Source organism: Sitophilus oryzae, unplaced genomic scaffold, assembly GCF_002938485.1.
Source record: "Sitophilus oryzae breed Bouriz unplaced genomic scaffold, Soryzae_2.0 scaffold_684_pilon_pilon, whole genome shotgun sequence".
Taxonomy (NCBI): domain Eukaryota; kingdom Metazoa; phylum Arthropoda; class Insecta; order Coleoptera; family Curculionidae; genus Sitophilus; species Sitophilus oryzae.
In genome coordinates this window covers 1,525,157-1,550,369 of record NW_022147289.1, presented here as the reverse complement: position 1 = coordinate 1,550,369, position 25,213 = coordinate 1,525,157, and the positions used below count along the sequence as shown (strand labels likewise).

General features: G+C 32.8%; 1 protein-coding gene across 1 annotated transcript; it reads left to right on the top strand.

The window, feature by feature from the left end:
• The first annotated feature begins 356 nt into the window (after positions 1–356).
• On the top strand, positions 357–24,293 carry LOC115888136 (equilibrative nucleoside transporter 3-like). Its single transcript, XM_030907725.1, has 9 exons — positions 357–722; positions 2,728–2,873; positions 10,175–10,421; positions 14,680–14,730; positions 16,108–16,354; positions 19,238–19,431; positions 21,379–21,464; positions 21,553–21,752; positions 24,112–24,293. The coding sequence occupies exons 1-9, from the start codon at positions 683–685 to the stop codon at positions 24,221–24,223; spliced, it is 1,323 nt and encodes a 440-aa protein (XP_030763585.1). The 5' UTR covers positions 357–682; the 3' UTR covers positions 24,224–24,293.
• Positions 24,294–25,213: the final 920 nt, after the last annotated feature.

The following is a 25,213-nucleotide window of genomic DNA, read 5'->3' as shown; positions in this document are numbered from 1 at the left end:
TGGGGTTCTTTAGAAAAATTGGTCTAAATATGTGTTGTTTTTTTTTGTTGTAGAAAGGTGACTTATTTTATTTCAAACGCAGTGAGTTTGTGACACCCTGTAAATAAATAAAAATTGTCTATCCTAATAAATTTACATAGACAGTTAGGTCCCATTTTTAAATTATGTCCAGGTAATATTTTTATGTTTCTTATAAACACTTACACCTACTTAACAATTTCATTGTTTTTTTATCCAATATTATCAGCATAAATTGTTTACCAATGCACTCGAGCACTTATTTTTGTTCAAATATTAGTATGGCTAAGGAAAATTAGTGTGGTATATCACAATAAAACCTTTTTTTTTAATTTAAAGATCGTTTTATACATAATTTTGAAAGCGAAACCGTTGCAAAACAATATTAGTTGACGATTCTAATGAACTGTATTATTTCTCTTATTTGTTTTACATATTTTTACATTTATCTAATCAATATAAGTACAGATAGATGTTGATTACTAGATGGTTCAGGCATTTTGGTAAAACTGGCATTGATTTTTTCGTTACTACTTAATAAAGGATTTGCTCTATATATATATATATAATTATTCCGAAAAATATCACAGATCTCTTTTGTTTTATAATTAAGTGTGATAAGTATGCGTTAAGAAACGTTGTGTATTTTTTGTGATATTTAAAAATGCAGGAAGCGGAAAAGGTTGAACTTCAAACTGTTTCAGGTAAGTGCAAAATTAATTAGATAAATATATTAAATACTAGTTGAACCTGGTCACAGGCCTGGCGCATCCGCCACGACGCGACGTCAGAAAAAAAAATACTTTTTATTTTTTTTAATTAAATGAAAAACAAAAAATACGGCGACGACAGTTTTTAGAGGAGCCAATTAGCTATCTTTTAATAAAAAAAGCAACTTCCTAGAGCAAGTCGTTACTTCAGTAGAGACGACACAGATAAACATTAGCATTTTAATATGTAGATTATCGTGTGTTACCAGAGCGTGGCTAGCCGATAGTCTAAGGGGAGGATTAGGTTAGGTAAATAAAATATTGGGTGATTTTTTTGAATATTTCTCGAAAACTTGGCATTTGAGGCAATTTTTGAACCTTGAGTATGGGTAACTATATTACTACATTTTGAGCTTAATGCCATCAAAATGTATTTTTCGTAGCCTACTTATAATAATGTTTGTATAGGTAGACATTATACCATATGATCGAAAAAAAAACGGCGTCCAGTTGGCTTGGAAATGAACGTCGATGACATTTCCCGTATAGACTTGGTGCATTTCAGTTGATTTCAACAAATTCCGACCACAGCGCTTTCACGGAAAAAATCTGAAATTATCAATATAAGTATAGTTCACGCCGCCGGCCGTCACACAGTGCTTCGAACATATGGCTCTAGAGGACAAAAATGCAAAACTTCTCTTTTATTGTAGGCAATTTATTCAAACTAGGTTAATTTGACACAAATGATGAGTACTCTCATTGTACTAAATGATGATGTTCTTAGTCCCACGTTTATGAAAAAAAATCTTATAAATAATAAAAAAGTTGGAGCTGTGTTCCATCTAAGGAAATAATAATTTATAGTATGAAAACGGTGTAAGTATTAAATAAATCCCTGTGATAAAAAAGAATTGGAATAACATTAGAACATGATTCCTACAATATAAACCTAAAATATGATAAACATGTTTTTCTTTAATGAAAAAGAACATTAATGCTATATTTAATTAAAAAAAACTTAAGATACTATAAATTTACTTTAGGACAACAAAATGCATAGATCGTAACTACTCTGATTCAGAAGAATCACTGCTGACAGAATCTTCCAAATTTATAGTATCCAAATCACAGGTAGATGAAATATCCTCACATATAAGATATTTCTGTACATCATTTTCTAATATGGTACTTTTTCGCGTTGTTACTGTTCTTTTTGTTGGTATGAGGGGTTCAGATGTTAATAGTTATCTCTTTAATAGACCATATCCATATATTATTTTTTCGTTTCCTTGGGTATTAGGTTTTATAATAAATTGAAAGATGGAAACTTTTTTTATGCCACATTTCGCTCCAACATAGTGGGCTTTTTCAGGCACAAGTGGTTGTCTCATTGGGCTGGAAGGTTCATCAATATCTAATAAAGGACACATTTTTTGAAATACAAATAATTTTGAGTTTTTGTCCTTATGATCAAGCCAAGTATTAACCAGATCGGCATTGCTTATCAATTTTACTCCATCTGAAAAGTATTATAAAATAAAGTTCGTCGCAAGCAGACGCAGGTGAACTATACAAAAATTAAAAGTGTATGAATATGACAACAAAAATATTCAATAAATACGATATGTTTTGATATGTTTTTTTGTAATGCCTTTTTGAAGTTTGAAAACGGTTACATTGGTTACATCACACAAACCTCGTACCTTATAGTCTCAACAAACAAACCTCGTGTTTTATAGTCTCAATAACTGCACTAACCAAAAATAAAATACTTAAATATTATGAGAAAACCACGATTTCAATATTATTTTAATGCGATCAACATGGCGGCGACGTGAACTGTATATTGATAATTTCAGATTTTTTCCTTTGAAGCGCTGCGGTCGGAATTTGTTGAAATCAACTGAAATGCACCAAGCCTATACACATTTATATTTTAGTGTATTCCTAGTATACACTTAAATTTGTAATAAAGATAATGCTATTTTTATTTCAGAAATAGTATATAAAGCCAGAAATTCTATAGACAAATTACCTCCCAAGGCAGTTCCTAAGGACAAATTCTTACTATGTTACGTTGTATTTTTTCTCATGGGTATATCACATTTTCTACCTTCATCGTTCTTATCAGCCGCTAATAATGTAAGTAATTGATAATATTTCCTATATTGATTGTATTATTTTATTATCGTACATCATAGATTGTTAAATTATTTTTACATTTTCTTAATTAAACGCTTCCTAAATCTTCGGATTCTTCTATTTTCGAGTTTTATTTAGGCAGATAATCTGTGTATAAAGAAATCAATAAAAGTTAGTAAAGACGTCATCAAAAAACAAAAACAAAACATTAACGGCTGCATAAATTATAAATACTTGGGAGCCAAAATTTCAAGGGATGGCACACATGATAAAGCCATTAGGGACAGAAACGGTCAGGGAAGAAAGGCAATCTCTATGTTAAACGGTGTGGAACCTGTGTGGAACGAAGCAACCAATATGCACGTAAATAAAAAAAGACTTGAAGGTGCACAGAGAGTCATGGCTTTGAGGGTCTGCTCGGCGTATCGGACAACTTCAAATGAAGCAGCCTTAGTGATATCGGGTCTGGTGCCCTTGCATCTTCTCTCAAGAGAAAGAGAACGACTCTTTCTCAAGGGTGAAGTACAAACCAGGGCAAGCAGAGAGATGGAGAGAAACCGCACAGTGCAGCAGTGGCAGGCAGAATGGGAAGTATCACAAAAAGGAAGACGGACATATAAGCTCATCCCAAATATAAATATGTGGATTAAAAAAGCAAGCAGAGAGGTAAACTTCTATCTTACTCAAATATTGAGTGGCCACGGAAAATTTGGGAGTTACCTGTGTAAAATTGGAAAGAGGGAAGTCGCGGAATGCCGATACTGTGCTGAACCCAATGATACTCCAGAACACACAATGTTTGCTTGTCCAAGATGGGAACAGGAAAGATGTGAGGCACGCATGACGATTGGTGGCAACATCTCCGCAGATACCTTCTTAAAATCGGTAACAGAAAGAAGAGAAAACTTTGAAGCCATCTCAAAACTGGCCCAAAATATACTAGAGGCAAAATACAGCGAAGAGCAGGGGTAATGACAAAAAAGGATCAGTCCGGCGCTACTTGACGAGATGCGTCCAGCGGGTCCAGGTAGACGTGGCAGGAGCAAGGGGGTGACGTTTAGTGGGTAGTGTCCTCCAGGCAGCTTAAGGAGAGATTGAGTCCCACACTCCGTACGTAAAGGTATTTTACACCTCCAAAAAAAAAATGTTAAACGGCGTCTTGTGGGATAGTAACATTTCTAAATCTAACAAACGTCATATATACAACACAATAGTTAAAAGCATCGTTTCCTATGGCAGCTAAAAGATAAGACCGTGCGCACCTTGGAAGCACAGAAATGGATTTCTGGAAACGGGCCGCAGGTAAATCCAGAAGAGAAAGGTGTACGAACAACAGAATGCGAGAAATTACGGGTATCAATCGAACAATAGCTGGTGACATAAGAACGAAACAATTAATTTGGTATGGTCACGTACAAAGAATGTCAGAGGAGAGGCTTCCATAACAGATCCTCAACTGGACACCAGCGTGACGACGAAAAAGGGGTAGACCACGCAAGAGCTGGAGAGAAGGAATAGACAAGGAGCTAAAAGAACGAGAGCTTGAAGTCGACCTCAGGCTAGATAGGGAGCAATGACGACTGGGCATCGGAAGACGTCGAAGAACGTTTTAAAACCGATTGATATATAAAGACGTCATCAAAGAAGTCGAAATTGTTACCAAATTAAGTTTCTAATCTTTGAATAAAAAGATTAGAAGGGATAGATTAAGGTCCTAGAATGGTAGACAAGGGTGTATTCCGTTGCTTACCTTGGTTACGGTTTTTTATGTTCCGTTTCTATCAAAGATATTTAAACGAGTTTAAATATCTTTGGTTTCTATCGGTTTCCTGAAAGTTTTCTTATTACGGAACACGGTTCCTGAAAAATTGGGTTATAACTGTCACCCTTTGAATAAGAAGACTAAGGAAGGAGCATAATGCTATCCATGTATTCATGCATGGTGGACGGAAAAGGCACCATAAAAGCTCTCTAGGGTGGGGATCCTTGACAGTTCTGTTTGACGATTCATTTGACACATTTGAATTTGATTTGAAATTTTGTGGATTTGTCAGTCTTTACGGAGCTTATTTTATGTTATTTATTATTTATTCTACTACTGATAGTAGGTAGTAAAGGTAGTAAATCTAGATGGAAATTGTGGCAGAACTTAAATTAACAGTGACACTATCGCGATTTATCGAAAAAGACTCTAAAATAGTTGGTTGTGTAGCGTGCGGTAGATCTCGGCAAAAATCGAGTGAAATAATGGAACAACTTTTCGCTAGTAAGTGACTATATAATATAAATACGTGTAGTAAACCGATCATTTATGAAATTCACTTAAATTAACTAAATTATATATTTTTCTTGCATTTTAGCTTTTATTTATTACTTGTCAAAGATTAGATGTCAAAGAATTTAGATACGTTAATTTGACTTACCTGCTTCAGTAGCGTATCGGATGTTTGTGTTAATAAATACTTATTATAACTTATCTATTTTTATTAGAATTTAGAATTATATATTTTTATAACAATTTTAATAACTACCAACATTTATTCACAACGTAAAATAAAACAACAAATTATTGAGTCTACCCCACGTCTACCCTACATCATAGTTTTACATTTTTTAAATAAAATTACAACGACACTGATAAACCGGAATTTAAGTCGGCCATATTTGAGGCCCATCGCGGTGTACCTAAGATTTTTGATATGCTCCTTCCTTAGTCTTCTTATTCAAAGCTGTCACCAAACTAACCAGCACGAGAAGGCTGGTTTTTCTGGTTTTGTTTGTCAATCAATGTCATTTATGTCGAATCAAGCCAATATTGGAAATTCAAGTGAAATTCTCATTTAATTTCTAAAATTTGTAATAATAATTTGTATATATGTTGGAGGCAGATGCCGAATTTCTAAACTTGCCAGGGGGGTAATCTTTTTTTGGTATAAAGCCTTCTGACAAATTTTGAAAGGGGAATGATTCTAAAGACACTCACGGGAGCAGCTCCCGTGAGTGTGTCACTAAATAGTGAATAAAATATTCCACTAATTGGGAGGTTCTGAATGAAGCTTAAGTGATCGTAAACTCATATAAGTATAAATTATAATTGAAACCACTAATTTATTCCACTAATTTTGAGGTTCGGAATGAGGCTTTAATAAATTTTTGACCACGTTTTGAAATAACAAAAAAATAAACCTTACATGAAACTCATAGCTTCATTCAGAACCTCGCACTTAGTGGAATAAATTAATGGTATCAATTAGCGCAGAAGTTTATTTCTTTAATTTCAATGTAAGCATTCAGAACTTCAATGTAAGCATATAGAGCAATGGCAGCTGAAAATTTAGGAAATCTGGAAAGAATGGAAAATATGGAAATTGAAGATATAAATAATCACATTGTAACTATTTTAACGCAAGCTATTAAAGAAAATTGTCCTAAAAAGGATAATCAGGGAAACACAAAACTAACCCAAAACACTAAAGATCTGATAAAGCAACGTAGAGTTATGATAAACAAACATAATAAGATGATTATAGGAAACTTAACAAGAAGATATCAAAAGAGATAAGGAAAGACATCAGAACCCACAATACCAACAAAATAACGCAACTCATTGAGAGAAATCAAGGATTAAAAGTTTTCAAAAAAGAGGCAATCATAGGGAGAGCACTAATTCATAAATTGCAAAATGCAGAAGGACAGATAACATCAAATAGAGCAGATATTCTGCTTGTTACGGAAAATTTCTACAGCAGTTATATGACAATCCAAACCCTAGAAACTCGTATAGTACCATACCAACTGTGATGAATCAAGGCTCAGAAGAAATCCCAGATATTACTTTAGATGAAATATCGGCGGCATTAAACTTTATGAAAAATAATAGGTCTCCCGGTGACGACAATATAGCTATTGAAGCCATTAAAGAAGGAGGAGAAAAGGTTCTCAAGGCTTTGCAAATATTATTCAACAAATGTCTTGTCGAAGGAAGAACGCCATCAGAATGGGATAATGCCAATATAATCCTATTACATAAAAAAGGGGACAAAACAAACCTTACCAACTATCGGCCTATTAGTTTACTGAGCCACACATACAAATTATTCACAAAAATCCTCACAAATCGTCTCTCCCTAAAACTAGAACAATATCAACCAAGAGAACAGGCTGGATTTAGATCGAACTTCGGTACAAATGACCATCTGTTGGTGGTGAAGTCCCTAATAGAAAAATGTGTTGAGTATAATAAACCCCTCATTTTAATATTTGTCGACTACGAAAAGGCATTCGACTCTATCGATCAACACAAATTATTCAAGGCCCTAGCCGAATGTCGTATAGACACCCGTTATACTAACCTTTTAAAATATATATACGACCATGCAACAGCATCTGTATCGCTACACGAAAACACAAATAAATTCCGTATTAAAAGAGGAGTACGGCAAGGCGATACAATTTCCCCCAAATTGTTCATAGCACTATTAGAATATATGTTCAAAAGACTAAACTGGGAGGAAATGGGCATTAATGTTAACGGGGAAATGCTCAATAACCTGCGTTTTGCTGATGACTTGGTGCTGATTACAGACAAAATACACGAAGCTCAAAATATGCTAAAAACACTTAAACGGGCGTCAGATCAAATTGGACTACGCATAAATTATTCAAAAACCAAACTAATGACTAATCTTGTTATTAGTGGAAATGTCTCGGTAGACGGAGCAAATATAGAACAAGTATAGTCATATCTGGGGCACGAAATAACAATTGGCCGCGATAACCAGACGCACGAGATACAAAGAAGAGTAGGACTAACATGGGCAGCATTCGGCAAACTAAGATATGTGTTAAAATCAGATCTACCAATGTGCTTAAAGAGGAAGGTGTTCCATCAGTGCGTTATGCCAGTACTTACATATGGCGCAGAGACACTTACACTGACGAAAAAGTCCATAGAAAAAATCCGTGTAGCCCAACGAGCTATGGAAAGAGCAATGCTTGGTGTATCTCTAAGAGACAAGATACCCAGTACAGTTATAAAACAGCGTACACGAATAACAGATGCTATATATCTGCTTAAAAAACTCAATTGGAACTGGGCTGGGCATATTGCCAGAAGAACGGATGATAGATGGACCAAGCTAATACTAGAATGGCGGCCAAGACAAGATGCTCTCAGAAACAGAGGCAGACCTCCGACAAGATGGTCGGATGACTTGAAGAGATTTAGGGGAAACTGGATCCAAGTGGCACAGGACCGAGAAGAGTGGAAGGATTTGAGGGAGGCCTACGTCCAGCAGTGGACACTTCAGGCTGGTTGATGATGATGATGATGATTCAGAACTTCTAAATTAATGGTATTGTAGTCATTTTCAATTAGTAGAAAAAGTTAACAAACTTTTGACTTTTCCACTAATTATACTTCAAAATTTGCGGGGAATGTCATTTGGACCTTTGATTATCATCCGTCAAGATAAATTATGGTTAGAAATCAAAAGTTTATTGTTTTATAAGCTGAATATTTGGCTCTCTATGGATACAACTGACTACCGCAATCTGTTGGGATATTCTATTAATTTTAATTGTGTTTTTTAGACATTGTGAATGATCGTAAACTAAAAAGTGTAAAGTGTAATTGAAACCACTAATTTAATCCAGTAAGATGAAGCTTTACTATATAAAATGCTAAATCAATAATTAAACATTACTTTTAGGTGTTGTATGTCCTTGATTTATTGTTTTATCAGATAATTACTTAGCTTTCAATTTAAATATTCTATTTCTATATAAATAATACTCTTATTTATATGTCTATTTCCTTCCTTAGATAAGATTACCTTTGAATTGATTAAAATGATTTGCAAGATTAATAGCTGAAAGATATTTACTGGGTATTTCCATAAAATATATTAATACTAGCGTGTACCAGCGACTTCGTTCGCGTCGAATTAATCATTTGTAATGGTGATGATAAAGCAAAGCAAGAATTTCCATTAACATACAAACTGGATAAAATTTTCTCATATTTATGTCAGCATGAGAAAAACAATATGGCGATATTATTATATAACTTGGTAATATTTGAGGGGTAGTTTCATCTCGTTGGAATTTGACTTTCGAAAAATCCGTTTGCCAAAAATAAGCTTTTTACGTCAAGCAGTTTAAGCAGAATCGTGGTTAAGAAATTACCTAACTTTTTGGAACACCCTGTATGATTTTTTTAAAAATTTCAAAATATGTAAAAAAAACAAATAAATTATGCTTGTCCAAACGTTTTCCCGAAAGACAACCGTTTTTTAAATAACAAATATTGTAATATTTGAGGGGCATTTTCACCCTCTTGGAATTTGAGATTCGAGAAACCCGTCCTTATCGAACCTCTACACCCCACAGTCAATCCGTTTGCCAAAAATCAGCTTTAAACGTCAAGCAGTTTAAGCAGAATCGTGATTACTCAATGGTCATATTTTATGAAACACCCTGTATAAATTTATAAAAAATCTTAAAATATGTAAAACAACAAAATAAAATATATGTGTTTAAGAGTTTTTCCGAAAAACTCACCGGTTTTTAACTAAAAAATATTTTAATATTTGAGAGATAGTTTCACCCCCTTAGAATTCGAGTTTCGAAAAATCCCTTCTTATCGAACCGCTACACCCTAAAGTCAATCTGTTTTCCAAAAATCAGCTTTTTACGTCAAGCGCTTTAAGCAGGATCGTGATTAATCAATGACCAGATATTTGGAAACACCCTGTATACATTTTTAAAAAAATCTTAAAATATGTAAAAAAACAAAATAAAATATACGTGTTAAAGCGTTTTTTCGGAAACTTGACCGTTTTTTAAATAAAAAATAACGTAATATTTGAGGGGTCGTTTCACCCCCTTGGAACTAGAATATCGAAAAATCCCTTCTTATCAAACCTCTACACCCAAGAATCCAAGAACCCAAGTATGCCAAAATTGAGCTTCTTACGTTGAGTAGTTTGAGCAGGATCGTGATTAATCAGTATGTTCACTTAAGGATTTTATATATTAGTATAGATAATATTTTAAATTTTCTTAATTTTAGTTACGCATTTTTTTAACAAAAACTTTTATACAGGGTGTGCCATGTAAGTGTGGCCGTTATTAATACTCTTGGTTTAAATATAAGTAAATAAAAACTGAATATTATACAGCGTGATGCATTTATAATAAGAAAGTTGATATTGGTCACTGTTGCATATACACTGCATGTAGAGAAAGTATCTTGCATTTTAATAACATAATTTTAAGAAATTTATTGTGGTTTATTTCAGTTTTGGTTGTATAAATTTCGAAATACCTCTGATCCCACCTACTCGCCAGAGAACAGAACCGTACTCCAAGCGTACTTCGCTTCTTCGCAAACTGTGGCCAATACTATACCAGCCATCACTTTTGGTTTGTGGAACGTGTTGTACGGCTACCGGTTCAGGATAGTACCTAGAGTGTTGATCTCCTTGACGGTGGTAGCGGTGATTTTCTACTGTCTTACGGCCTTTATCAAGATCGATACCGACAATTGTAAGTTGAAGTACTTACTGATTTGGGTTTATTTTTGATTGTTCTCCAAAATATCGGGACACCCTGTAAGTTTGTCTAACGAGTCCAGGAACATTTCGACAGAACATAAAAAATACAATTTGTGTAAATTAAAATGACAGACATAACAGTCACTGTCATGGATCCTCTTGTTGGACAGACTATAGTTTTTAACACGTTTTTTGGGTTTATCAACATACACTATGGGACAAAAGTACAGCAATACTTCGAGAAATATTTGCAAATCGGATTTTTTAATTATACATGCATGATAATGTATACAAATACAATAAATTTAAAAACTACGAAGTAGGCTATGAGTATCCATGACAACAAGATATTTTACTAACAAAACCATAGATAAATGCAACAAGTTTAGATTGGAAAGCCCGTAAAAATTTTGGGTCGCGAAATTATTTTGGGTCGCGACCGTTATGCGCGATCTGGCGCTGTTATAGCGGTCGCTAAGAACAACGGCAAACAAAAACAGAAATTATTTTCTCTTGTCAAAGTCAGAATCTTCAAAAATCATAAAAATCTTTCAAAATCTAAACCGCTCTCATTAAAGCAATTCCGAAAAGTGTTAATAACGGCCATTTTCAAAGTAATTATTGCTATCTTGTGAGTTTAATTCAAGTTTTATTTACTCCAACTGGTGATAATTGTGAAAAAGTGGCATTAAAAACTTAAAAAGCTGTGCTGTGAACTGTGAACTGCAAAAACCATCGTAGATCGTGGCATAACGTCGATTTCCAATGTTTCTCGGATAGTGTCTTCTTTCACGAGTACGTGAAACTTTACAGGAAAATTTTACCATAAGACTATAAAAGCCGCCAAGGACATCTATTACAATAGGAGGTTGACTGAGTCCGGTAATATTGCCAAAGAAAAACATGGTCGATTGTGAATGACTTGAGGAGTAAGGTTTCTTCGTCCAACATAACCTCAACTTCACCTGAGGACCTAAACAATTACTTTGTAAATGTGGCGAAGAATATAGTGAATACTATCTCACCCCTCCCTTGATTCTCTCTATCATTTCTCTGACTATAATGTTAATTTGCACAAAGTTTCTTCTTTACGCCTGTGGGTTGGCAGAGCTTCGCAATACATTAAATGATATTAAAAATAAATCTTCTGGCAGGGACTGGATTACCTACTCTTAAAATGTTCTCTAGTATGCCGGAATGCGCTACTAAACCATCTTCAGCCTTAATTAATATGTCATTTGGAAGATGGTGCTTTAAAAATAAATCTTTCAGCAGGGGACTTTTACGGACTTACTCTAAAATGTTCTCTAGTATGCCGGAATGTACATTAAACCATCTTTCAGCCAGCCTTAATTAATATGTCATTTGAAGATGGTGCTTTTTCCAAATTGCCTTAAGTCGGCGATAATTATTCCTTTGCATAAAGGAGGTGATAAAGAGCAAGCTTCCAACTATCGTCCAATTGCACTCCTTCCCACGTTATCGAAGATCATGGAGGGACTGGTTTTAAAAAGAGGCTTGTATCATTTCTTCTAAAATACAAAATACTCACCCCCTTTCAGTTTGGGTTCTTGAGTAACAAATGTACAAATGACGCTATGTTTTCGCTGTTTAATAATGTATACTCCAGTCTGAACAACCGTCTCGTTACAGCAACAATTTTCTGTGATTTCTCGAAAGCTTCCGATTGTGTTAATCATAACATCCTAACTAACAAATTGCAGTACTATGGTATCAGGGGAACGCCTCTTGAATGGTTTAAGTCCTACCTTAACAACAGAAACCAGCGTGTGAGGGTTGATAAGACTGTGTCTTCTTGCAAGCCAATAGAATGCGGAGTACCTCAGGGCTCAGTGCTAGGTCCTATTTTGTTTCTGTTGTTTATCAACGATATTGCTAGTCTGGACATCAGTGGTAAAATCTGTCTCTTCGCGGATGATACTTGTTTCACATGGAGCAGCCCGGACACCACGGCACTTCATAGAACCATTTCCAGTGACTTAATCAACATAAAAACATGGTGCGATTCTAATTATCTGTGTCTCAACGTCTCTAAAACTAAAGTCTTATCATATAAAAGTACGTTGCTACCTTTTCAACTTGATAATACCACCATTGACGTCGTTGATTCTGTGAAATTTTTAGGCCTTGTTGTGGACAACTATTTAAAATGGGATTTGCACATCGATGCTTTAGCTAAAAAATTAAGTTCTGCCTGTTTCGCACTTAGATCAGTTGCTAATGTGCTTAATTTGTCAACATCTAGGACAGTCTATTATGCCCTTTATGAGTCGCATCTCCGATACGCACTTCCATTCTGGGGTGCGTGTTGTGCGACTCAATTTGAGCGTATCTTCAAATTACAAAAGAGAGCTGTGCGATATTCACTGAGGCTAACCAGTTGTGCTCACTGCCGGGACTTGTTTAGAAGATATAAAATATTAACTCTTCCTTCCCTATTCATACTCGAATCCGTCTGCCTAGTTCGCAAGCACGTATCGAGTATTTCTCTAGAGCCAGTTCATGGCTATCCAATTAGGAACGCAGAGCATAACATGTATCTGCCAACCCCTCACTCTGAGTTAGTAAAGAGTTCCCAATTGTACAATGCAAAAAAAAATGCACTATCATCTGCCATCTGAAATTAATTCCATTTCATCCTTTCCTGCATTTCGCAGAGCCTTGAGATCATACTTACTGGAGAAAGCCTTTTACGCGGTTAACGATTTTTTTATTAATATCTAGGGTTCTAAATTTAACACACATTCACTAAATTTAGAAAGTTTTGGGTCGCGACCGTTGCAAGAATAGCGCCAAATAGTGTTTACATTGTCCTTATGGACACTTTCCAATCTAAACTTGTTTCATTTATCTATGGTTTTCAATGCTTAATAGTAACGCGTCAAAAGTACAGTAACATAATTCCAAAGAAAGGTTTTAGCAAAAGTAAAGGCCAAAATAATTGTGCGAGGTTTATTTTATGTTTTTTTAAACATTTCTATTCTGGATTAGTCATGCCAAGAGGAATTCCAATTTCAAAAGACTTGAAGCATTGGACTGTGAAACATTGTGAATGCATTCAATTCAAACAAGCCGATATTTCAAGGCAGTTTGTGTTACCCCGGTACAGTATATCTAAAATAATTTCATCGTATAACGACAGGGGACATTTAGAAAGTAGAATTTGCCAAAATCGGGAGGGCCAAAGAAAACAACAATAATGACCGACAGACGTATCAAAAGAATTGCTCAAAATGATCCTTGGAAGTCCGCACCTAGAATTATTGCCGAAATTCCAAAAATTACGGTTGGTATAGGAACAGTACAAAGAAGATTAGTAGATGCAAAGTTATTTAGTAGACGTCCAGCTAAAAAGCCGTTAGTTTCGGAAAGAACTAGAGCCGCAAGGTTGGCATTCGCACGTCGGCATTTAAACTGGACCGTCAATGACTGGAAAAAAGTTCTGTTCAGTGATAAAACGCGCTACAAAATATTCAATTCTGATGGAATGAGACGTGTGAGGCGACCAATCAATACAAGGTTTAATCCTAAATACGTAACACCTACAATTAAACACGGTAAAGGCAGTGTATTTTTATGGGATTGTTTCTCATGGATTGGAATGGGGGAAAATGACGTTCGAGTTTTGCAATGGCCAGCACAATCCCCAGACCTTAACCCCATTGAAAATCTCTAGGAAGAAGTGGAACGTCGTATTCGTACCCAAATGTTTCCAAATAAACAATCCTTGATAGATAAAATTAATGAAGTTTGGAAATCTTCCCGAAAATGTCATTCAGAAGTTGATTGCTTCAATGCCGCGCCGTTGTCAGCAAGTTATTAGTAATAATGGATATTCTATCAATTACTAATGTATTACTTTCAATTATTATTGTTCTTAAATGTGTTAAATATTTTTTGTTGAAATAAGACACAATAAAATCTTCTGTTGAATACAATTTGTTGCTCTACTTTTGTCGCCCCCATTCTCATCAATTTTTATAATCATTATTATAATAATAGTAATTTTCATTATTATTTACCATTTTTAAACTGATTAAAAGTATACCAAAATTTTGTAAAATATTACTTTTAGTGTAAGGATAGTGTGTTAGTAAGCATAGCCGAAAATCACAACCTAATAATTTTTTTTATTCAAACATGAATAAAAATGAACTTACATAGTGTAGATAAGTATTTATGACATTAACTATTGTTTCGTGCTGCTAATAACTAATATTTTGTTTTAGTTCAGGTTATATTCTTTGCAATTGCTTTAACATGCTCTGGAATAATGATAGGTAAGCATTAGTATACTATTTGTACATAGGATATAAGCTATACCGGGTGCGCCTGAAAAGTATTTCCCTCCTATAACTTTTTTATTTTTTCAGATAAAAAAAGAGATTTGGTATGTTAGTATTCAACATAAATTAGGATTGATTGATGTTTTCAATTATTTTCGGTCACTTCCTGTTTCACCGGAAATATAATATAATAGATAACTTTTAATCTTTAAATTGCATCCTCCGTATTTTTTTACTTTATTCGATAGAAAATGACACTCTGAATAGAATGGCATATCATATGTCAAATTTTGACATTCTCGCTTAAAAAAAATTGTATTTTAAATTTCAATCTAGAGTGCCATGGCTGTGTTAAAAATACTAATTTTTAATCAAGGAGCCTTGGAAAAATAGATTTTGATCGTCTAATGTTTTTCGTGTCTTATCCTGGCCCGTTAAAAGATGCTCAAATCGTATTTTTAATGATATCTTAATTAATAAATTAAGAATAGTATAGGTCAGTAACTGACGTTTAGAGCTTGACCTCGCCAAAATTATTATCGATTGTCATTCCCCAGCTGTCTTTGACGCCGTTTTTTTTTCTATCGTATTGTATATAAGCTACCTACATATAAGCATTTTTTGCTTATGTTATAATAATATAACAAGCTTCACCATTCAAATGTTAAATATACATATTTTCTTATAATTTAAAAATAATCGAATAATGAAACTTTTTACAGATTTTGCCATTAAGTATTGTTATTTTAACTTTATAAAGTAAATAATTAATGTACCAAATGAGTATTTTATTAAGCTTCTTATCTATTACAAAATCTAAGAGTGAGAGTAATATAAAAATATATTTCCTTTACATCCGATTTAACCACTCAAAAATATTGATTTGTTTGATCTAATCCTTGATTAGATCATATCTCTAAAATTTTACCACCAAGATTACATCTGTTGATACAAAGTTATTAATATTATAATTGAGTCTATTTTTAGTAAGAAGTTCTTTAGGCTTGAAATATTCGGAATTGTATACAAGGTGTCAAAAAAATGGTGTATCTTGCTTCGGTGGGTGATTTTTTAGCTCATTTTAATCGGCATTAAACGGTCTACACAATTTTGCTAACAAATAAAAAAAAATCAGTGGCACACGTGATTTTTTAGAAAAATATTCCAGTGATAACCCAGATGGTTTTATTTTATTCGAATTAATAAAAGCACTTATTATAATTATAATAAATAAAAATAAATAAATACTTTAACCTCCTCTAGGTACGAAACAAAGCAGAATCTATGAAATCTATGAAAAATAAATCGTATTTTTTACTTGAGGAATCTCTCTCACATCTTTTTTGAAACACCCTGTATATTGATTTTCAGGATTCAATGCCGTCAGTTTGTTGACTTCCACCAACTTGTACCCCAGATTTCCGCACAGGTACATGAAAATCTGCCTGCTCGGCGAAGGCGCCAGTGCCATCATCGTAGATCTGTTAAATATTATCTCAGTCGGAATTTTCGGGAACGACCTGTCCGACGCCACCTTGATGTACTTCATTTTGGGTAGTTTCATAATCACGGCCACTGCCATAGCCTTCGCCTACGCTTCAAAGACTGAATTCTTTAGGTATAGTATTGAATAGGTTTACTGAATAAAAATACTAAAAGCTTTATTCGGAACGTCGAAATTAGTGGTTTCAATTAGCGTAGAAATTTGTCCCTCCAATTTCAATGTAAAGCTTCATTCAGAACCTCCTAATTAGTGGAATAAATTAGTGGTTTCAATTACACTTTATACTTTATAGTTTACGATCATTCACGATGTCTAAAAAACACAATTAAAATTAATAAAATATCCTAGCAACAGCTTGCGGTAGTCTGTTGTATCCATAGAGACAGCATAATATTTAGCTTATAAAACCATAGATAAATGCAACAAGTTTAGATTGGAAAGCCCGTAAAAATTTTAGGTCGCGAAATTATTTTGGGTCGCGAACGTTATACGCGATCTGGCGCTGCTATAGCGGTCGCTTAGAACAACGGCAAACAAAAACAGAAATAATTTTCTCTTGTCAAAGTCAGAATCTTCAAAAATCATAAAGTCTTTCAAAATCTAAACTGCTCTCGTTAAAGAAATTCCGAAAAGTGTTTATAGCGTCGATTTTCAAAGTAATTATTGCTATCTTTAAGTTTAATTCAAGTTTTATTTACTCCAACCGGTGATAATTGTGAAAAAGTGGCATTAAAAACTTAAAAAGCTGTGCTGTGAACTGTGAACTGCAAAAACCATCGTGGATCATGGCATAACGTCGGTTTCCAATGTTTTATAGGTATTTCAGACATGTTCTTATATAAAATAAAGTTTCTTGTATGCAACACACTGTATTTTATTTATAACATTAAAAGAAAATAATAATAAATTTGAATAAACAATATATGGGCGATATAATTTCGGAAAAAGCCGAACCGCTCCGAAATTTTCAAAAGTTTTGGGTCGCGACCGTTGCAATCTAAACTTGTTTCATTTATCTATGTATAAAACAATTAACTTTTGATTTCTTAACCAAAACTTTTCTTGACGGGTGATAATCAAAGGAGAAAATTACATTCCTCGCAAATTTAAAATTAGTGCAACAGTCAAAAGTTTGTTAACTTTTTCCAATAATTGAAAATTACTACCACTAATTATGACGTTCTGAATGCTTACAATAAAATTGGGTGAACAAACATAGAAGATTATTTTCTTTTATCTATGGTGAACAAACTTCTACGGCTAGTTAATTATTTTATGATTGAAACTACTAATTTCTTCCATAGATAAATGAAACAAGTTTAGATTGGAAAGTGCCCATAAGGACAATGTAAACACTATTTGGCGCTGTTCTTGCAACGGTCGCGACCCAAAACTTTTGAAAATTTCGGAGCGGTTCGGCTTTTTCCGGAATTATATCGCCAAATATTGTTTATTCAAATTTATTATTATTTTCGTTTAATGTTATAAATAAAATACAGTGTGTTGCATACAAGAAACTTTATTTTATATAAGAACATGTCTGAAATACCTATAAAACATTGGAAACCGACGTTATGCCATGATCCACGATGGTTTTTGCAGTTCACAGTTCACAGCACAGCTTTTTAAGTTTTTAATGCCACTTTTTCACAATTATCACCGGTTGGAGTAAATAAAACTTGAATTAAACTTAAAGATAGCAATAATTACTTTGAAAATCGACGCTATAAACACTTTTCGGAATTTCTTTAACGAGAGCAGTTTAGATTTTGAAAGACTTTATGATTTTTGAAGATTCTGACTTTGACAAGAGAAAATTATTTCTGTTTTTGTTTGCCGTTGTTCTTAGCGACCGCTATAGCAGCACCAGATCGCGTATAACGGTCGCGACCCAAAATAATTTCGCGACCCAAAATTTTTACGGGCTTTCCAATCTAAACTTGTTGCATGTATCTATGATTTCTTCCACTGATTTCGAGGTTCTGAATGAAGCTTAAGCATTCAGAACGTTAAAATTATTGGTAGTAATTTTCAATTAGTAGAAATTAACAAACTTTTAGCTTAATTCAGAACCTCGCAATTAGTGGAATAAATCAGTGGTTTCAATTACACTTTATATTTTTTAGTTTACGATCATTCGCAATGACTAAAAAACACACTTGATGTATACTATAATAAAATTAATAGAATATCCTAGCTTGCGGTAGACATTTGTACCCATAGAGAAAGCATAATAATATTACAAACTAATAAACTCATGGTACAAAGAAAAATAAACGTTTCTAACCACAATTTCTCTTGACCGATAATAATAATCAACGAGGGGATATAATTAGGGGGGTACAACTAGCCAATAGGAAAACGTTATGCGCATGTCTACTACATGATAACGAAACTTGCGAGAATGTCCATGTCCACCAATCAGGTTGATCGAATCCTTCTACACACATACAGTTCGGACCACACTGTATACTCACGAGCCGCCACTGCTCATAAGTGGGTTTGACTCCAGACCATAAAGCATTGTTTTTGATTTTTGGTATGAGAGGTATGGTAGGCTATTATGATCGACAAAAAAAAGTTTTTTTAATTTCACTCAAAATGAGTTATTTGTGTCATAAATGACCTAAATACAAAATATTTTCATGGTGTCTGTCTGTCTAAGAGGGTATGGGAGGGGGTTAAAAATTTTAAAAAATCGTAACTCCAAAACTACAGTAGCTAGCGAAACGCGGTTTTCAATTTAAGATTAGGAATAATATTTGCAACAAAATTTGTAATAACATCAAAATCAGTTAATGTCGCAGTTTTTGAGATAAAAAAAATTGGAAAAATGCCTTTACTTTGCAACTAAAAGAACTGTCTTCCAACTTTTTATTAACATATTTTAGTATGGGCGGCTATACGTGCCTCCCGGCGCCATTTTTTTAAATTATAAATTCTATATTATTCGACTATTTAATTTACTATTTAAGTTAAGATTGTGAATTTTTGCAGGTACTGTTTAGACACGTTACCGGAGAAGAAAAGTGAAAACAGACATATATCCAGGCAGACTATAAAAAGCATTTTCATGAAAATTTGGGAAAGTATATTTTTATTTTTTGTCTTCGGGTTAGGAACGGCAGCCACCCACACTTCCGTTACTTCGTTGGTGGTTTCTGAGGATAACAACGTTACGGTTTGGAGTAGTAAGTGATACTTTGATTTACATTTAAGCTACAGTTTGATTTGTATGGAAGAATTGTATGGGGGAGAATGTTGTAGAGGAGTAATTCTTTACTAGCCTTATAAAAGTGAAAAAAGACAGGGTGGCGCCTCTCATACGACGCGGCGGCTCCAAGCAGAACAAAAGTTTGTATTGAAATGAAATTTTGTGATCATATTGTTGCGGACCCGTGCGACCTCGTGCGGACCCGTGCGACTCGGCATAACCTAACTAGCTAAAATCATGCTAAAATGTCCCGCCCCCATATGGCCTTAATATCGCATTAAAGAATAGACACCGTAATGATTCATTCGAATGTTCGAGAACAATCGAACTCCACTGGAATGGAGCAGTACAAACGAGAACATTCGAAACCTTCTCTATGCACATAATGATCTATGGATTATTCGAGAACTCTTTAGCTGTTGCTGGCTGTAGGTATAAAAGGCCAGGCGGCTGGGGCCTAAAGAGGACAGAAATAAATAGACGAGTACAGTCGTCGCGCTAAATTCAAAATTAATTCTTTCTAGATAAATAGTTATAAATAGTTTGTATATAGTTCTTTAAGTCTTTTAATCGTTATTGTTTGTTACTTAGTGTAAATAAATTGTGTTTAAATAAATTGTGACTTTCTATCGACACGGAACCGACGAAAAACTTAACAATATTTAGAGCACTTTTTAAAAATATAGAGAGTTCTACAAAGTGTCCCCAAAAAAGTGACATATCAAAGTTGTGTTTTTTTGTAACGGAACACCCTATATATTAATTGGTTTTCGGATTCTGGGAGAAAAATAAAGGTGAGTTTTATAAGAGAAGTATATGGCTAAAATGTAAGGTTTTTGACATATTTAACATTTTCTAAAAATAAAGAACAATTTTTAAATTACAATAAAAGCTACCAAAATTGCAATTTACCCGGTATAGCCTAATATGTAGTTAAATTAACTATTGAACTTTAAATTAAATTAAAATTTGATCCATAAAGTTATACCGAGTGAGACAAAATTAATATTGAACATTGGTCGCCTTTAAAAGCAAGTTAGCTAAATTATAGCTAATTTTTGTCACATAATTATAGGTTTATATCTAGTATTAATGCTGTAATAATTAAAATATATTTTAAAGGTGTATCTTTTTTATTACCGTTGAGTACTCTACATTCTTAGTTTTTGTTAAATTAACAAAAGTTATATCACAGCCACCCTAGATTTTTTCAAGTAATAAAGATCTACTGACGCAAAATCATAAAAATTAAAATATCTAGAAAAATCTTTGTCTGAGGGGTAGGCAACCTTAATAATATTTTAAAGATATATGAATTCCCCATTGAACACCGAAATAATATACTGGGTGTTCCATTTAAAATAAAGGAGTCACTTGCTTTTAAAAGTGACTAATGCTCAATCTTAATTTTGTCTCACCCTGTATAACTTTTCGGGTCAAATTTTAGTTTGGTTTAACAGACAATGGTTAGTGTAATTAAATATCAGGCTATACAAGATCAACTAAAGCTTAGGTAGCTGTTATCCAAATTTAAAATTTACTCTTCATTTTCACAAAATGTGAAATATATCAAAATCCTTAGATTTTAGGTATATGCTTCTTTAATAAAACTCACTTTTATTTTTCTCCTAGAATCCAAAAATCAATTAATACATAGGGCGTTTTATTACAAAAAAACACAACTTTAATGTGTAAGTTTTTTGGGGACACTCTGTAGAACTGTCTATATGTTAAAGAAATGCTCTAAATTGCCCTACATAATATACTCACAAAATTTCATTTCAACGGAAACTGGGCGCCACCCTGTGTATTGACCAAAATATTTTTAAAATGTACACAGCTATTGCCCACATATTTTATAAAAAAGCTTGGAGGCAAAAATCTTAAACTAAAAACATGATACATAAATATGATTTTGTTGCAGATAACTTCTTTAGCCCAGTAATTACTTTTCTTTTATCCGATATTTGGTTATTACTTGGTAGAGCGACGTCATCATATTTCCCTTGGGTAAGTATAATTTTAAATTTCTAAACTTAACATAATATATCGATATGTGAGACACGCTTTATTGTTTCAACTTTTCTTCTTGTTCTAGAAAATGCCAGAAAGAGTATTATGCGTCGTGTCACTTATTTTAACGTTGATATTAGTGCCCTCTATATGGCTGTGCAATGCCCAGCCAAGAAGCCATCTACCGGTAGTGTTCACACACGATTGGCAGTATTCTCTTATTTTAGGAATGTTTACTTTTATGAGTGGATATTTATTGAACGCCGCTGTTCTATATATTCGGGAGTAAGTATAAGATGATCAAGCGTGCTCCATATTATGATGCCAGATAAACCATTCTTATTAACATGAAATGTTTAAATCAATGACTAAAGAATACAAGGACTTGTAACGCCCATATACGGGCCGCAGGAGAATTTGTGACCTTAGACGCCATTTCATTGGAAGCAACGAATGAGTCATCAGCTGGTCATCAGCAACAATTTTGGCGATTTTTAATAGTTGGTTGTGTTAGTGAACTTTATATAAACTCTATTACAATGGTAATTTGTTTAGCTTTCAAGTGTAAAAGGCACAATGATAAGAAAGAGCCAGGTGTTTTATAGGGAAATAAACAATCCACTCCACCTTTTTAGGTTTTTTTTATTGAATTTGATAATTATTTTTTTGATATTATGTCCTTGATATGTGCTATATTTCGATACTAGTTTTGTACCTATTGTTAACATTTTAATACGTTTTTTTTAGTAATTAATTAGTATGATTCCACCGGATATACCATAGACGTAGTAAAAACATTTATCAAAAATATAAATATCGCTTCAAGCGGCTAAATGATGTGCCACGGCACTGTTTGGAAGAAAGAGTCACAGTTTGGTCTCGTGTGTTATTTGTCCTTTCTGTATTCTTTAGTGATTGGTTTAAATAGTATTGTATATACAGCATGTCCCCGGGTTGTCTTTACAACAGGAAACACTTTTTTAATAGACATTTTGAGAAAAAAAAGAGTTCTTGATAAAAAGTCTATACTCTTTTAGACAAAATTAAAAAAAAAACCTGAAAATATAGTTGAACTTTTAATAATTTCCTTTTCATTCTTTGATAGATTGTATTATAAAAAAAAACTCAAAATGTAAGTGAGGATACAGTCAATAATCACCACACAGGCTAATAAAACTACTTTTTCAAATTTATGAAGCTTTGAGAATTTTATTCACATCATCAGGATAGTTTGACTGAGTTAATTAGCAAAAACAACATCCTCTGCACAAAAAGGCCTTAAACTAGCATCATATGACATTGGAATACAAGGAAATTTCCGTTATAAAATATTAAAATACATATCCAACGACATTACATTTTTTAAAACAATTTTTTTTAAATATACTAAGACTAATTTCTACATTGTTGTTTCGAGCTCGATCAAACAGTGACTAACTCAGTCACTGTTTGACTGTATCACTTAAATTTTGAGTTTTTTCTTGACTTAGTCAGTGGCGACTAAACCTGCTATTTTTTGATTGTATTATAGATATTTTTTGCTGTTTTAAAATGTTAAAGGTACAAAAGTAATGTACAAATGTCAAACGTAAGTACGAAATTTATTTAGTTCAATGCTACGGAAAGGGTGATATTAGTTATCGGAAAATGAGATACTTTAAGAAGAGAAAAAATATGTATTATCCATAAAAAATGTTATTAATTAATATCCAGAAAAAATTCAACTATATTTTCGTGTTTTTTTAATTTTCTCTAAAACGGTATGGAAATATGGAAAAGTATAAACGTGATTAACCCATTTTAGAACATGCAAATATTTTTATAAGGAATGCATTTTTCTCAAAACGTTAATAATAAAAAAGTTTTTTCTCTTGTAAAGGATTGCCTTAATTTTGAATTTTAAATTTAGTTTGTTATATAGTTTAACATTAACACATTTATTTTGACATTTAAAAAAAGCTAAAATTGATTTTGCTTATTGTATTCATTAAAAATATTAACCGCTTTTATATATGGCGGATATTTGTTATAATTTTCCCTTACTGAGGTTTACATTTTAATGCTTTTATTTACAAAAATCAGACCAATTAAAACTTCTTTAATAATTTTTAGATTTATTTGATTTGTGTATATTATCTAAATTTTTAAAAGACAAAATGAGAATCATGTAGCTATAAATTTTGAAAACCTAGTATGTGAAACTATATATTGACAAGATTTATTATAATTTTGACTTACTGAGGTTTACATTATAATGTTTTTATTTACAAAAATCAGACCAATTAAAACTTCTTTAATAATTTTTAGATTTATTTGATTTATGTATATTATCTAAATTTTTAAAAGACAAAATGAGAATCATGTAGCTATAAATTATGAAAACCTAGTATGTGAAACTATATATTGACAAATATTGACAAGATTTGTTATAATTCCTCACTTACTGAGGTTCACATTTTAGTTTTTAGGTTTACATTTTAGTTATTCTTTTTTATATCTCTAACATGTTATATATTCAAGTAATAATTAAAGTACTATCCGCGAAAATATGTATCAAAAGTTATTATCAACAAATCATCTTGTATAGTTTAAAAAAATATTTATAAATTTTTTCTTGTGCATGTTTTATAATACATATTTCTAGGAAAACATCTAACGAAGAAGGAGAAGTAGCTTTTAACGTATTTACCCTATTCATGGGTGTAGCGCAAGTGATGGCATCTCCTATTGGCATATTTGTTGTGAACATTTTGTAAATAAATTATTATATTTTTGTATATATAAATTGTACATAAGATTTGGATTTATACACTTGTTTTTGTATATTTTGTGTTTTTTTTTGTTCATTTAAGCTAAATTATTATTTTTGGTATGAAGTCCTTTAAAAATATTTTACGCTTTTATTTCTTGATTGCTTTTATTTATTCTTTTACCGAAATAAAATGTGTTTTATCTTTTATTTCTTATATTCTATATATTACAATAAATGAACTTATAATTATCTGATCGCCTCTGAAGGCCGATAGTCAAGTGAGAAAGTGCATTAAAAGAAATTTTCTCCTGTGTTAAATCGTTGTCTTGCCAATTGGTCCAGGTTCCATTGAATTTAGCTGGATCTGCATTTGGATCTCTCGGAACGTTAATTGGTTTTCTGGCAGTCTTTCTGTATTTAAGTAGTTCCTGTTCCAGAGTCACTACAGTAAGAGGTCTTTGAGTCGCTAGATTTACCCTCTCACATGGGTCTTCCTTAACATTAAACAAACAAGGTGAAACCATTGGGTTACACTGATTGTTTTCTAACTGTTCTTCGGAATTCAATTCTTTACATTTCAACGATGCTTCATTTCGGAGTTTTCTGATATTTTTTTCATCGAGGATACTAATACTGAAGTTTTGTACTTTGTGGTGCGCTAAATTGTAGTTCTTTTCTTTGATTTGTTGGTAGGTTATGAATCCAGAAAGTGCACTGCCTGCTTGTCAATTTAAATCACTTGTCTCATTGTAATGGTACCATGGTTTTTTTTGCCAGTATCTTCATACCTTTGTCCATTTGACCTATGAATACTACTCCATAAACATATTTATAGTTATTTTGTAAAATCTCTAAGTTATTATTTTATAGAAGGTTAGAGAATTAGAAATTGCACTATATGCTTGTAACTAAAACTAAGTAAAACACCGAAATAAAATGTGTTTTTATCTTTTATTTCTTATATCCTATATATTACAATAAATTAACTTAAAAT

What these genes read in the sequence shown, in the direction of transcription:
- LOC115888136 (XM_030907725.1), top strand. Translation starts at nt 683, where the DNA reads ATGCAGGAAGCGGAAAAGGTTGAACTTCAAACTGTTTCAG. An exon ending in TCTTATCAGCCGCTAATAAT is followed by an intron (nt 2,874 to 10,174) that starts GTAAGTAATTGA and finishes GGTTTATTTCAG; the next exon opens with TTTTGGTTGTATAAATTTCG. An exon ending in GCTGTTCTATATATTCGGGA is followed by an intron (nt 21,753 to 24,111) that starts GTAAGTATAAGA and finishes ACATATTTCTAG; the next exon opens with GAAAACATCTAACGAAGAAG.